The sequence below is a fragment of the Protomyctophum parallelum genome, assembly GCF_964188405.1.
Source record: "Protomyctophum parallelum genome assembly, chromosome: 17".
Lineage (NCBI taxonomy): Eukaryota > Metazoa > Chordata > Actinopteri > Myctophiformes > Myctophidae > Protomyctophum > Protomyctophum parallelum.
This window is the reverse complement of record NC_139719.1, coordinates 26,013,886-26,028,400: the sequence shown is the minus strand read 5'-3', so window position 1 is coordinate 26,028,400 and position 14,515 is coordinate 26,013,886. Positions and strand designations below refer to the sequence as shown.

At 48.1% G+C, this 14,515-nt stretch overlaps 1 protein-coding gene across 8 annotated transcripts in view; it reads right to left on the bottom strand.

The window, feature by feature from the left end:
* Window positions 1-4,762: 4,762 nt before the first annotated feature.
* Window positions 4,763-14,515, bottom strand: part of LOC310874999 (protein sidekick-2-like) — a 503,627-nt gene continuing 493,874 nt past the window's right edge. For 4 of the 8 annotated variants that reach the window (XM_083787997.1, XM_083787998.1, XM_083787999.1 and 1 more), the window contains exons 45-46: window positions 9,457-9,513; window positions 4,763-8,181 (exon numbers count right to left, since the gene is read on the bottom strand). In XM_083787997.1, the coding sequence (XP_083644123.1) occupies window positions 7,690-8,181; window positions 9,457-9,513 (549 nt within the window). In that variant the 3' untranslated portion in view covers window positions 4,763-7,689. The remainder of the gene's footprint in view (window positions 8,182-9,456; window positions 9,514-14,515) is intronic. The other 4 variants (XM_083788001.1, XM_083788002.1, XM_083788003.1 and 1 more) reach the window with 1 other exon arrangement.

Below are 14,515 nucleotides of genomic sequence, written 5' to 3'. Positions count from 1 at the left end.
CGCTTGAGTGGCGCAATGCTCAAGTGCCTGCCCGCCACCACGGAGGGTTCATATCCACCAAGACGCATCCGGCTTTGTCGGGTGTCTACACACGACAAAGCCACGATTGGCACGTTCTTCGGGGGAGGGAAACCAGGATATAGGGTGAAAATTGGCAGTGTACGTAATTCTAGAGGAAGTGTTGGGTGGGAGGAGTAGGACGAAGGCTTACCCCTACGTCCTCCCAGTGGGGGCTCCTCACTGGTAAGTGAGTCAGTATAGGATACAACAGCAGTGACAACTGGAACATACTGTAATTAAAGCACCTATGTTAAAGGAGCAATTCACCCATTTTCAACCATATCATCATAATTTGTCCTAAAGTCCTATGACTAAACATTACAAGGTGACATTTCTGTCGACTCATTGGTGGGTAGAAAGTTCTGCCTACCAATGACACACGCTGGGCAAGACCTACGCTGTAGAGTGCATAAATGGAAGTGCTAGAATTTGGCAGAAGTACTGCTCAAGGAAATGACGATGACGCTTTACAAATCTGTTTACATTCTCCGTGTTGTAAATGGTCGAAACATGTCGTATCCGGGGGAAATACATCTGACGGATGTTCCGGCCCGACACTTCCAGCTATGCAGTCTCTGCCTTAGGTTGTGACCATGGGCTTTTCTCTCTGCAGATGAGTAAGACTGGGGCAGAGGCTTCCAATGACATAACCGATGGTGATTTCATGCTGAAATAAGAGCCATTGTCTTTGCATATAAAAGAAAACAACACCAAACGTCAAACGCTATAGACCTAATTATGCGCATTGCCAGTAGGCCACAGAGGTACCTCCACAGTTTATTCATTTTTTACCACATATATTTCAATATTTAACTTAAATGTCATAATGGAAGTTAAAGGGGCTTTGCTGGGGCTGAGACCTGGTTGAGATACACCGTTGTAGGACAAAGTATAGATAGTGTTGTTTAAGTGGTTCAGCCACAAATGGACAGCTTGTAATTCAACACCGCCACGAGGAATGTGACTACATGTGTCTTAATCACATCATTTAGGTGACACTATATCTCCTAAATGATGTGATTAAGTCACCCCTCCCCTCCCCCCCACACACACGTTTGTATTACCATAGTTGCGAGGAGTCGGAGGACATCAACCTTTTTAAGACAGTGATTTTATAAATGCCATTTTCAAGCTCGCAACCGTGTCGCAGCACGATCGGTGCATTGTGAGCTTGTAGATATGTTATTTTCAGCATGTGACACTGGCACACAACTAATCATACATCAGGCATAACTCTAATTCTAACCCCCTAAACTTGACCTCTATATACAGTACATACTATATGGCCCTGAATCTTGCACTAATTGTAATCCTATAACTCTACGGTAATGTCTAAACCATAAAACAACCGTCTCTTGTAGTACCAGGAAAATGTTCCTCACAATGTCTATTTGTCAAATTCTGCTATACTTGTGGGGACACATATAGTAGGCCTAATACAGGTACACAGACGGTGTGTTGCCCTGGGAACATGATCCCTGTCCCTGCTTCAGGCTTCAGGAGAGGGGGGGAGAGGCCCAGCATGGGATGGCTCTACGGGGTTTGACAGAATGAAAGAGATTCCATGCGTTTCCACAAACTGCCAACGCCATGCATTCATTCCCTCCTAACCACACATTCTGGGCATGTTGCTTCGCGCAGCGTTTTGAGCTCGTAGGTCTGCCACTTTTTCTGCTTTTGCGTGACGCTGTTCAAGTAGGGCGTTAATTTACAATAAATGAATACCGGTAAATAAAATATGAAGATATAGGAGGTTTCTGTTTGACAGCAACTGCATAAGAAAAAACCCAGAAGAAACAATGGTTCGCGATTTTGAAACGCCTTCACGGGAGTCTCTTTCTTCTGTCCGTAATGTATTCATAAACCGCCCATGCATCTACCTCCAAGTGCTGAACCGTCCTTGAAGGGGAGGCCCACCGCCGGGCGCCAAACGAGACAATTAAAGGCGTAGGAGTTTCAAAGCCCTTTTAAACTTCAACCTTCCGTATGGTTGTTTTAATGTTCTCCTTGCCTGCAGTTAAAGCTCAGCCAGGCCTTTCACATCCTCGACGGGGTCTCTGTTGTTAAAATGGAGACCACCGCCTCGGTGTAGACACATTCTTTATTCTATTGGTTGTTTTCTCGCAACTTAATTAACGTCCATAGCATAATGTACAGTGCATATATATATATATATATATATGCTGCTATGCACCCGTATGTTTACGTCTTACCTCAGCTATGCACCCGTATGTTTACGGCTTACCTCAGGTACCACACCAGAGGCCTGCCATGTGTAAATATGTACTGTAGATATATATTTTTTGTATTCATAACAAACAGAACCATAAAATTCACCTGAGTTCGGTTAAAACAGAAATGAAAGAAAACAAAGAAATAGCGAGAGACAGAAAGGCAGTGAATTGTAGAGAAAGAGAAGGAGAGTTAGGAAAGGCCTTTAATTGTGTCTCTTTCTCTAACCTTCTTATCTTTTGTTAGAAGTTGAAACACCCGGCCGGGGGCACGGTGGCACAGTCGATACTCACCTCACAGCTAGAAGGTCCTGGGTTCGATTCCCGCTGGGGGCACTGTGGGTGCTGGTGGGCGTGTTCTCTCCTCCATCAGTGCCCAAACCCGAGGCGGGGTTGGTGAAAGGGCCTTTCTGTGTGGAGTTTGCATGTTCTCCTCGTGTCCCCTAGGGTAGGTACCCTCACAAAAAACATGCAGTAATCCTGGTGTCTAAACTACCTCCCCCTGGTCAGCTGGGGCGCCTGACGGAGGGGAAAGGAACTGGTCGGAATAACTTGTTCCTTCCACGTGCTACGTCCAGCTGGGGAAACCCCCCCGTCAGGTGAAAAGAAGCAGCTTGGACTCCTCATGCATAGAAGGAAGCATGAGGTCAGTCCGCTGCCCTCCCCAGGTTAGCAGAGGAGTGTAGCACCCAGGATTAGATAATTGACACTGGGTGGAAAAAATGGGTTGCAAAATCGTGGGATAAAAATGTATTAAAAAAATAAATAAGTTGGAATACCTGCTGCTGATCAGTCTTCCGTGTCAGACTCATTTCTCTTGTGTTTTCCACAACTGGATGAATGCCATGTACCGTGCAGGTTCTCTGTAATATAGATTTAGTAGGTCAGCCCTGGGTCAAGTTGACGGTGATCCAATTAGCATCCCTCTATAGACATCATTATGCAACAGAGTGCCACCGTGGAATTACAGAGGGACTGTGCCAGCCAGTCCAAGTGGTGACAACATGAGAGCACTGACGAATGACATCCACTCCTGCTGAGAGAGTCACCATTTCAAGGACCATCAGTTTGATATGTATATGAGCCAGCAGCACGGACCCACCATTTAATATGATTTTAAACTCTGGGAGATGTGTACTCTCTCTGAGCTACAGACCCATAAAGGGTCCATTTGGTTGGATTTCTTTTTTTGATTGATTGAATTATCAGTCAGAAATCTAAACAGCACGTACGTGGTACAGTCAGACATTAACGATAAAAGCATATCTGCACATTTCTAAAGTGACAATTTAAGGACTTTTAAGACCTTTTAATACCAAATTGGCCAAATTGTCAAGATTGTTACGCAAGAAAGAGGCAAACATTGCGAAAATAGCCGAACTACAAGCTCACAGTACGAGGCGTTGTGAGCTCGTAGTTCGGATATTTTCAGAATATTCATCTGTGGAACCGAGTCAAACTAAAGGTAATGCCTATATAGTTCAATGTGTTGTCAGGGTTGAAGGTCCTCAGTTCAAATATGATTATTCCACGGGGTGGCGTCCTAGGTTGAGAACCAGTGTCTTACACAGGGGTGGAAGGTGGTAGGTACGTAGCAGACTGGTTCCTGTGAGTGATAGGTGGAAGTAGGTGGTCTGTCATTGTGGGTCTGGTCCTGGGAGCTGCATGAAGGGAACAGTGTGTGCTGAAACGGAACAGAATGCACACATTGACGGACGGTGGAAAAACGATGGAACTGTTCAGAACAGACTGTAAATGATCCAGGTACCGTCACCGGATGGAAAGGTCTCGCATTGAGAGAATAGGACCAGGACAAGGTAAGGAAGGGACTATAGAGAGTATAGGCACATGCATGACCTTTCCAACGGGACACGCCCCCCCCCCTCATCTAGACTAAGTGGCAAAACATTGAGCAGCATGGAGCGATGGAGTTTGGAAGCACTCGTTGGAAATAACTCAACAGTCCTGCGTACCACCCGTATCGAAATCGCACATGAATGCAGGCAGCAGGTCGTTTTGTTAATGAAAACGACCGCTTCCTAACGGTCTATGGTGGATTTTTATGAAACAGATAGATTTGCATAATTCAAGCTTTCCGTACAGCTGCAATGTTAGTGAGCTTGATGATCTTTAATACAATCAGATAGGACTTTTCTGTTTGGTGTATGGGCTGTCAAGGCCAGAAAGTAGTTTTTTGCCACTCAGTAGGCGTTCTCGCATAACTTCCAGGTGCACTGATGTCACGTGCATTGCCTCTATAGTCTCTCAAGACAGATGCGTAATGTTGGCTCCCACAAGTTTTCAAAGGGTTTCGTCTATGCCAGGCAAGAACTGCCTGTCTAGCACATCGCACACAGGCACAGGTCACTTTAGAGCACCTTTAGTGCCACCCGTGAAGGCACTAAAGGCGCACACACACACACACACACACACACACACACACACACACACACACACACACAGTGGAAGGCAGCCATTGAAAAATAATTTATTTGGGAAACATACTGTGATCATATTCCATTCAGATTCAGAAGCATTTGTTTTCTTTTCTTTTTTTTGCGTACAGTGAAATCACCCCACAGAGAAAAAAGCAGATGAGATTATAATCTTTTTGTTTTGTTGCCGTCGTCAAAAACGAAAACTGTGAACACACCACTGAGTCCTCACTATTATAGCGTTATGAGTGCACGGCGTGGGGGGGGGGGGCAGAGGGCGTGGAAGGGGCGGAGCAAGGAGCAAAGGCTTACAGTTGCCACAGGGACAGACAGTCTCTTCTCTTCGTCCAGACACACAGCGAAGGCTGAGTTAGGCCATGTATACACGGCAAAGAGCAGAACAGAAAACAGCCGGGTGTCGTTGCTTTGCCTTCTCACTTTTTATTCTGCGTTTACCAATAAATAAACACCAAGTAATAAACATACGCGACATGAGCCATGATGTCACACGTTTTGCGGATTCACCGTGTTGCCAGTTTACATGGAAACGTGCGGCAGTGCATTTTCAAAGATCTCCATTCTGGAATGGTTTTTCATTTTGTTACGTTTCAACCCCCGATAATTGCAGTCTAAACGGACGGCACATCTGATATTTTACTTTTCCGAGACCGTTGACGTGTAAACATGGCCTTAAGACTAAAGGCTCTTTTTCGACTACCGAGGGTAACCCAGAATCAGTGGTGGAAAGTATCAAATATCAAATCAAATATTATACTTGTACTTTACAGATTTGAGGTACAGATTTTTACTGGAGTACTTCCAATTTTCTATACTTTTACTTCTACTCCACTACATCTGAGAGGCAAACATTGTAGGCTACCTAAACTCCACTACAATTATTTGAAAACTTTAGTTACTAGTCATACTTTGTAGAAAACACTATTTTAGAAAGCGATCGAGTTCAGGGCTTCACGGTTTAGTACACCTCCTGACCACCTGGGCCCAGGTTATGTTCTGACAACCACAACAGAGGGAATGGATTCAGAAACCTTTGAAATACGTTTCACGTAACGGCACAGTTCACTTAGACTATAGTTCCTGTGTAGTCGAGAAAGAGCCGTTAGTTTGGTCGGGAATCTCTGGTGCACAACACGGCTGCAACCATGTATAACTCAGGCTTTAAGCTCACGGAGAAGAAGTATAATCCACACGTGCACAAACACTCCAGTCTTGAATCTGGGACCGCCACCCCCCGCATGTTGTGCAGTCAGTGTCATGTCATGTGCGACGACAAGAGGTGAGTCAATCTTCATGACATCATCACCTGGCGATGGGCTCAAAGCCCACACCCCCCCACCCACGATGATGGTTGCCCAGAGAGACACAAGACAGGGATACCACCAGCAGGACGAATAATAATAAAACATCCTCTCTCTGCATCTTATCAAAAATCAAAATACCCCGCCCTCCCCCATCCCCCCAGTTGAAGTTCTTATGGAGAGCCGGCATCTGTGGCCGCACGTGGCTTCCACTTCGTCGAGCGTGACGTCGCTGGATCTGTGGACGTGAGTGTGTGTCTGCGTGCGTGTGTGTGTGTGTGTGTGTGTGTGTGTGTGTGTGTGTGTGAGAGAGAGACAGAGACAGCAAAAAGGTGAAATAATACAGTGTTTATATAGGCTGTTCCATTCACAGCCCTGGCGTCCATTGTGATTTAAAAACAAGGAGCGTCTGTCTTGTCAGGCCTCGGCCTCGGCCAGGAAGCCACAATCCCGAGGAGAAGTGGAGCACTTCTTCTTCTGTCACAAACCGTACCAGTTTCCACAGATACTCCGTAACCAACAGTGCACCGAACAGACATAACGACACAATGCGTTTGACATCTCTTTATATTATGTTCCTTCAGGCAGCAGCACAAGCTTTGACCATTTTTTAACCGCTGTGCCAAAAAAAAACAAAAAAAAAACACGTGCCCACACGTTGGGCGGATGGGCCTTACGAGGCTGGCGAGTTAATCTCCATTGAAATGTCTCACGGATAGATTTTCGACTTGCGGTACAGGAGAATACATCCAAATCCAATTCAGTGGATTTGACCTCTAGAACTGTCCCCCTATATATCCTTGAGTCTGTCCAATCATCGTCTAGTCCTTTGAACGTCCGTTTCGTCTGAAGTCCCAACAGACGTACTCGATGTCCTCTCAATTCCATCGTACCGTTCAGTCGTAGTGTTCTCCTTCACCATGGAGCTGACTCCAGATCAGCTCCGCTATTCCTCTCTCTGTGTGTGTGTATATATATATATACTGTATATCTATATATATATATATATATATGCATGTATATATCTTTTAAAAGATTCTTGTGACTTTGTACAGGACCGAACAGATTCTTTACTTTTTCGAATGTGCAGAGTAAAAGAAGTGCGACAAAGAAAATTTTAACAGGAAAAAATCATAATAAAAATACAAAACCAATAAAAGTCATGCAAAGAAAAAAATCACCCGGGCAGCAAAAGCAAACAAAAGAGTGAATAGAGTGCAGACGATATCTCTCATATCTGTGTCTCAGCTCAAACCAAAGTGATATGAACAAACCTATACAGTGGCACACACACATGCACACCTTAGAAGAAAAAGAAAAACAAGGTACTACTAAAAAAGATATATACGCTTGTCTTGTTTGTTTACAGAGTCGCCACCTAAAACCAAACCAGAGACCCCCCCAAAAAATTATAATAAGAAAAAAGTAAATACGAGAAGCCGTGTGAAAAAGGAAAGACAGAAAAATGAAAACGATGTGTTGCCTGATCGCCCGGCGTGTTGCTCCCCCCGTATTCAACGCGACATCGTCGGGTTAGACACATTTCCTTAATATTTCATATTTCGTTTTAATTTTAGCCCCCCCCCCCCCCCACCCCACCGAGCGGAGCGTGGCGTTTGGTGTGTGTCAGGTTTTCCGCAGTAATCACACAAAGGAGGAGAAGCCCGCGATGGGGGCCCGCGAGCCGGGCGCCAGGCTGCTGGGGGGCCTGTAGAGGGTGCTGTGCTGGCTGGGGGGGTTAGAGGAGCTCTGCAGGGACGGGGTGGGAGTCCGGCTGCCCTTGGGCCTGAACAGGCTGCCTTGCCCCCCCTGAGAGGAGGGCGTCTGGGGCTGACCCACGGCGGAGGAGGAGGGAGGCTGCTGGGGCTGGGGGCTCGGCGAGCTCAGCTGGGGGGGCAGCGGCGGTAGGGGGGGCAGGGGCGGGGGTCCGCACGGGTGCTGCTGCGGCGGCGGCGGCTGCTCCGGCTCGCTCGCCGCCGACTCGGACTCGGCGTAGCTGCTGTAGGCGGGCGCGCGCGAGATGCCCTTCTGCTGGCGGCGCCACGAGTTGTAGTAGGTGGGGTCGCTGATGTAGTGGTTGACGAAGGAGTGCGTCTTCTGGCGGCTGGGGTCCACCTCGTACTCGCTGTCGCTGCCCTGCAGGGGGGAGGGGACACACACACAACACACGTCACGATGGTCGCTGGGAACGACTTCCTATGGTGATTTTGATCCGGCGCAGTTAGATATGGAAGGGGCGGGGGGGGGGGGGGCTATAAGTGGCAAATGATCATGAGGTTATTGTATTTAGTTTAGTTGTAGCCGTTTAGTTTCAGAATATAGGAGGAGTTGGTTCTCATTCACCTTCTTGTCCATCGTAACTAACGCAAGCACACACCACACACAGCACACACGCACACACACATGCAAGTGTGCGTAGACATGCGCATGGTGCGCACGGCACGGCACGGCATGGCACGCAACAACACAACACATGGACACGAAGGAACAATGGAAAGATGAGTGGAAGCATGATTGCGAGGGAGGAGGACTGGTTTACTGGAGCGTGCACTGTGTCAACGGACCATCAACACAAAGACAGCCCAAGGTCAAGTCCACTTCGTTCCTGTTAAAATGTGGTCTATAGGACCGAGCCATATGGAGCGGAGGTGAGGTCCATGCAGGCATTCCGACATGTGGGTTTAATTGAACCTCAATCTCATGAGCTGATATACTCCTTTGCATGTTCCGTGTACATTACCTGTTGCTATGTTTGTGCATCTTACTGTATGTCTAACATCATGTACACATACTGTATACCAGCTGCATTATGCTCTGTGTATACGCCGCGCCCGTATATATAACTTTTGTCTCTCCTTGACATGTTTTTTTCTCTAGTGTTGTGTACTTTTTTTCTCTTATACCTTCCCCCATCCCCATTCTTTTCTTTAAAAATAATGGACAAAAACAAATTTCACCCACTTCTTTTACACTCTGTAAATACGCGACAATGAAGTGGATTGTGATTCACCCCAGCAGCACTGCACTCCAGCAAGACAAGGGTATAGGGGATAGGGGGGATACCACAAAACATACTGGTATAAGTAACCAAGGGAGGGGGGCGTTTGGATGCGGGGGTTTGGATGAGTGGGGGGAGTCTAGCAGAAGGGACCGGTCCCCCCCCTAACGGGCGGTTTCTCAACGTCCTGCCCGGGCCCGCCAGGGGTCCAAACCAACACTTACGGGTCGGATCATTTAACTCTGAGAGCATACGTCCATTTGGTTCCACCTGTACGCCCTCAGAGTTACAGACCCTTAACGGGTCCATTCGGACCACCCCGACAGTCGGAACCGGACCTGGACTTTGAGAACCATTTCCCCCTAAACGGGGCGACAAGACACACAAAGCAGGAAAGCCGCCGGAAACCTCACCAAATGCAGCGGGAGCGTACGCAGGCCACCGGTCCCGTACGAGAACACCAGCGCCTCCTATGGGTGAACAGAACAAGTGAGGGGTTTAAAGCACTATGGTGAAGTATGAATGAATGAGAGAGTTTTTGGCCAAGAGTGCACCCTGACCCTCGATGACCCAACAGTTATGATGATGAAACGAATACCAGAACGCCCGGCGCCCAAAACACACACCTCGCCCCGAAGGAAACCTCTGAACGGTCGTGAGACTCGTGCCTAGTGTAGTGTTCCCCCAGAATACAGTATACAGTTATTATCAATCTGTTCTAATAATGGAAACTCCATAAACTCCACTTACATTATTACATATACATACTGTAATATGACATAAATGTAAGGTAAAAAAAAAAAAAAGTAACAAAGATGTTTGAGAACCACTGCTGTGCACTAGCTGTTTCAGTTTGACAGTTTCATAAGTCGCCACCAACAGCACAAGTCGTGGTGGAGTGGCGGGTCTGGCTTCCACGGACCACAACACAACACAGCTGTACTGTGTTGTGGTCGGTGTGTACTGTGTTGTGGTCTGTGTGTACTGTGTTGTGGTCGGTGTGTACTGTGTTGTGGTCTGTGTGTACTGTGTTGTGGTCTGTGTGTACTGTGTTGTGGTCGTTGTGTACTGTGTTGTGGTCTGTGTGTACTGTGTTGTGGTCGTTGTGTACTGTGTTGTGGTCTGTGTGTACTGTGTTGTGGTCGGTGTGTACTGTGTTGTGGTCTGTGTGTACTGTGTTGTGGTCGGTGTGTACTGTGTTGTGGTCGGTGTGTACTGTGTTGTGGTCTGTGTGTACTGTGTTGTGGTCTGTGTGTACTGTGTTGTGGTCTGTGTGTACTGTGTTGTGGTCGGTGTGTACTGTGTTGTGGTCGGTGTGTACTGTGTTGTGGTCGGTGTGTACTGTGTTGTGGTCTGTGTGTACTGTGTTGTGGTCTGTGTGTACTGTGTTGTGGTCTGTGTGTACTGTGTTGTGGTCTGTGTGTACTGTGTTGTGGTCTGTGTGTACTGTGTTGTGGTCTGTGTGTACTGTGTTGTGGTCTGTGTGTACTGTGTTGTGGTCGGTGTGTACTGTGTTGTGGTCTGTGTGTACTGTGTTGTGGTCTGTGTGTACTGTGTTGTGGTCGGTGTGTACTGTGTTGTGGTCGGTGTGTACTGTGTTGTGGTCTGTGTGTACTGTGTTGTGGTCGGTGTGTACTGTGTTGTGGTCGGTGTGTACTGTGTTGTGGTCGGTGTGTACTGTGTTGTGGTCGGTGTGTACTGTGTTGTGGTCGGTGTGTACTGTGTTGTGGTCTGTGTGTACTGTGTTGTGGTCGGTGTGTACTGTGTTGTGGTCGGTGTGTACTGTGTTGTGGTCGGTGTGTACTGTGTTGTGGTCGGTGTGTACTGTGTTGTGGTCGGTGTGTACTGTGTTGTGGTCGGTGTGTACTGTGTTGTGGTCGGTGTGTACTGTGTTGTGGTCGGTGTGTACTGTGTTGTGGTCGGTGTGTACTGTGTTGTGGTCGGTGTGTACTGTGTTGTGGTCGGTGTGTACTGTGTTGTGGTCTGTGTGTACTGTGTTGTGGTCGGTGTGTACTGTGTTGTGGTCTGTGTGTACTGTGTTGTGGTCGGTGTGTACTGTGTTGTGGTCGGTGTGTACTGTGTTGTGGTCTGTGTGTACTGTGTTGTGGTCGGTGTGTACTGTGTTGTGGTCGGTGTGTACTGTGTTGTGGTCTGTGTGTACTGTGTTGTGGTCGGTGTGTACTGTGTTGTGGTCGGTGTGTACTGTGTTGTGGTCGGTGTGTACTGTGTTGTGGTCGGTGTGTACTGTGTTGTGGTCGGTGTGTACTGTGTTGTGGTCTGTGTGTAATGTGTTGTGGTCTGTGTGTACTGTGTTGTGGTCGGTGTGTACTGTGTTGTGGTCTGTGTGTACTGTGTTGTGGTCGGTGTGTACTGTGTTGTGGTCTGTGTGTACTGTGTTGTGGTCGGTGTGTACTGTGTTGTGGTCTGTGTGTACTGTGTTGTGGTCGGTGTGTACTGTGTTGTGGTCTGTGTGTAATGTGTTGTGGTCTGTGTGTACTGTGTTGTGGTCGGTGTGTACTGTGTTGTGGTCTGTGTGTAATGTGTTGTGGTCGGTGTGTACTGTGTTGTGGTCGGTGTGTACTGTGTTGTGGTCGGTGTGTACTGTGTTGTGGTCGGTGTGTACTGTGTTGTGGTCTGTGTGTACTGTGTTGTGGTCGGTGTGTACTGTGTTGTGGTCGGTGTGTACTGTGTTGTGGTCTGTGTGTACTGTGTTGTGGTCTGTGTGTACTGTGTTGTGGTCTGTGTGTACTGTGTTGTGGTCTGTGTGTACTGTGTTGTGGTCTGTGTGTACTGTGTTGTGGTCGGTGTGTACTGTGTTGTGGTCTGTGTGTACTGTGTTGTGGTCTGTGTGTACTGTGTTGTGGTCGGTGTGTACTGTGTTGTGGTCGGTGTGTACTGTGTTGTGGTCTGTGTGTACTGTGTTGTGGTCGGTGTGTACTGTGTTGTGGTCGGTGTGTACTGTGTTGTGGTCGGTGTGTACTGTGTTGTGGTCGGTGTGTACTGTGTTGTGGTCGGTGTGTACTGTGTTGTGGTCGGTGTGTACTGTGTTGTGGTCGGTGTGTACTGTGTTGTGGTCGGTGTGTACTGTGTTGTGGTCGGTGTGTACTGTGTTGTGGTCGGTGTGTACTGTGTTGTGGTCGGTGTGTACTGTGTTGTGGTCGGTGTGTACTGTGTTGTGGTCGGTGTGTACTGTGTTGTGGTCTGTGTGTAATGTGTTGTGGTCTGTGTGTACTGTGTTGTGGTCGGTGTGTACTGTGTTGTGGTCTGTGTGTACTGTGTTGTGGTCGGTGTGTACTGTGTTGTGGTCGGTGTGTACTGTGTTGTGGTCTGTGTGTACTGTGTTGTGGTCGGTGTGTACTGTGTTGTGGTCGGTGTGTACTGTGTTGTGGTCTGTGTGTACTGTGTTGTGGTCGGTGTGTACTGTGTTGTGGTCGGTGTGTACTGTGTTGTGGTCGGTGTGTACTGTGTTGTGGTCGGTGTGTACTGTGTTGTGGTCGGTGTGTACTGTGTTGTGGTCTGTGTGTAATGTGTTGTGGTCTGTGTGTACTGTGTTGTGGTCGGTGTGTACTGTGTTGTGGTCTGTGTGTACTGTGTTGTGGTCGGTGTGTACTGTGTTGTGGTCTGTGTGTACTGTGTTGTGGTCGGTGTGTACTGTGTTGTGGTCTGTGTGTACTGTGTTGTGGTCGGTGTGTACTGTGTTGTGGTCTGTGTGTAATGTGTTGTGGTCTGTGTGTACTGTGTTGTGGTCGGTGTGTACTGTGTTGTGGTCTGTGTGTAATGTGTTGTGGTCGGTGTGTACTGTGTTGTGGTCGGTGTGTACTGTGTTGTGGTCGGTGTGTACTGTGTTGTGGTCGGTGTGTACTGTGTTGTGGTCGGTGTGTACTGTGTTGTGGTCGGTGTGTACTGTGTTGTGGTCGGTGTGTACTGTGTTGTGGTCTGTGTGTACTGTGTTGTGGTCTGTGTGTACTGTGTTGTGGTCTGTGTGTACTGTGTTGTGGTCTGTGTGTACTGTGTTGTGGTCGGTGTGTACTGTGTTGTGGTCGGTGTGTACTGTGTTGTGGTCGGTGTGTACTGTGTTGTGGTCGGTGTGTACTGTGTTGTGGTCGGTGTGTACTGTGTTGTGGTCGGTGTGTACTGTGTTGTGGTCTGTGTGTAATGTGTTGTGGTCTGTGTGTACTGTGTTGTGGTCGGTGTGTACTGTGTTGTGGTCTGTGTGTACTGTGTTGTGGTCGGTGTGTACTGTGTTGTGGTCGCTGTGTACTGTGTTGTGGTCGGTGTGTACTGTGTTGTGGTCGGTGTGTACTGTGTTGTGGTCGGTGTGTACTGTGTTGTGGTCGGTGTGTACTGTGTTGTGGTCGGTGTGTACTGTGTTGTGGTCGGTGTGTACTGTGTTGTGGTCGGTGTGTACTGTGTTGTGGTCTGTGTGTACTGTGTTGTGGTCGGTGTGTACTGTGTTGTGGTCGGTGTGTACTGTGTTGTGGTCTGTGTGTACTGTGTTGTGGTCGGTGTGTACTGTGTTGTGGTCGGTGTGTACTGTGTTGTGGTCGGTGTGTACTGTGTTGTGGTCTGTGTGTACTGTGTTGTGGTCGGTGTGTACTGTGTTGTGGTCGGTGTGTACTGTGTTGTGGTCTGTGTGTACTGTGTTGTGGTCTGTGTGTACTGTGTTGTGGTCGGTGTGTACTGTGTTGTGGTCGGTGTGTACTGTGTTGTGGTCTGTGTGTACTGTGTTGTGGTCTGTGTGTACTGTGTTGTGGTCGGTGTGTACTGTGTTGTGGTCGGTGTGTACTGTGTTGTGGTCGGTGTGTACTGTGTTGTGGTCTGTGTGTACTGTGTTGTGGTCTGTGTGTACTGTGTTGTGGTCTGTGTGTACTGTGTTGTGGTCTGTGTGTACTGTGTTGTGGTCGGTGTGTACTGTGTTGTGGTCGGTGTGTACTGTGTTGTGGTCGGTGTGTACTGTGTTGTGGTCGGTGTGTACTGTGTTGTGGTCGGTGTGTACTGTGTTGTGGTCTGTGTGTAATGTGTTGTGGTCGGTGTGTACTGTGTTGTGGTCTGTGTGTACTGTGTTGTGGTCGGTGTGTACTGTGTTGTGGTCTGTGTGTACTGTGTTGTGGTCTGTGTGTACTGTGTTGTGGTCGGTGTGTACTGTGTTGTGGTCGGTGTGTACTGTGTTGTGGTCTGTGTGTACTGTGTTGTGGTCTGTGTGTACTGTGTTGTGGTCGGTGTGTACTGTGTTGTGGTCGGTGTGTACTGTGTTGTGGTCGGTGTGTACTGTGTTGTGGTCTGTGTGTACTGTGTTGTGGTCGGTGTGTACTGTGTTGTGGTCGGTGTGTACTGTGTTGTGGTCGGTGTGTACTGTGTTGTGGTCGGTGTGTACTGTGTTGTGGTCTGTGTGTAATGTGTTGTGGTCGGTGTGTACTGTGTTGTGGTCTGTGTGTACTGTGTTGTGGTCGGTGTGTACTGTGTTGTGGTCTG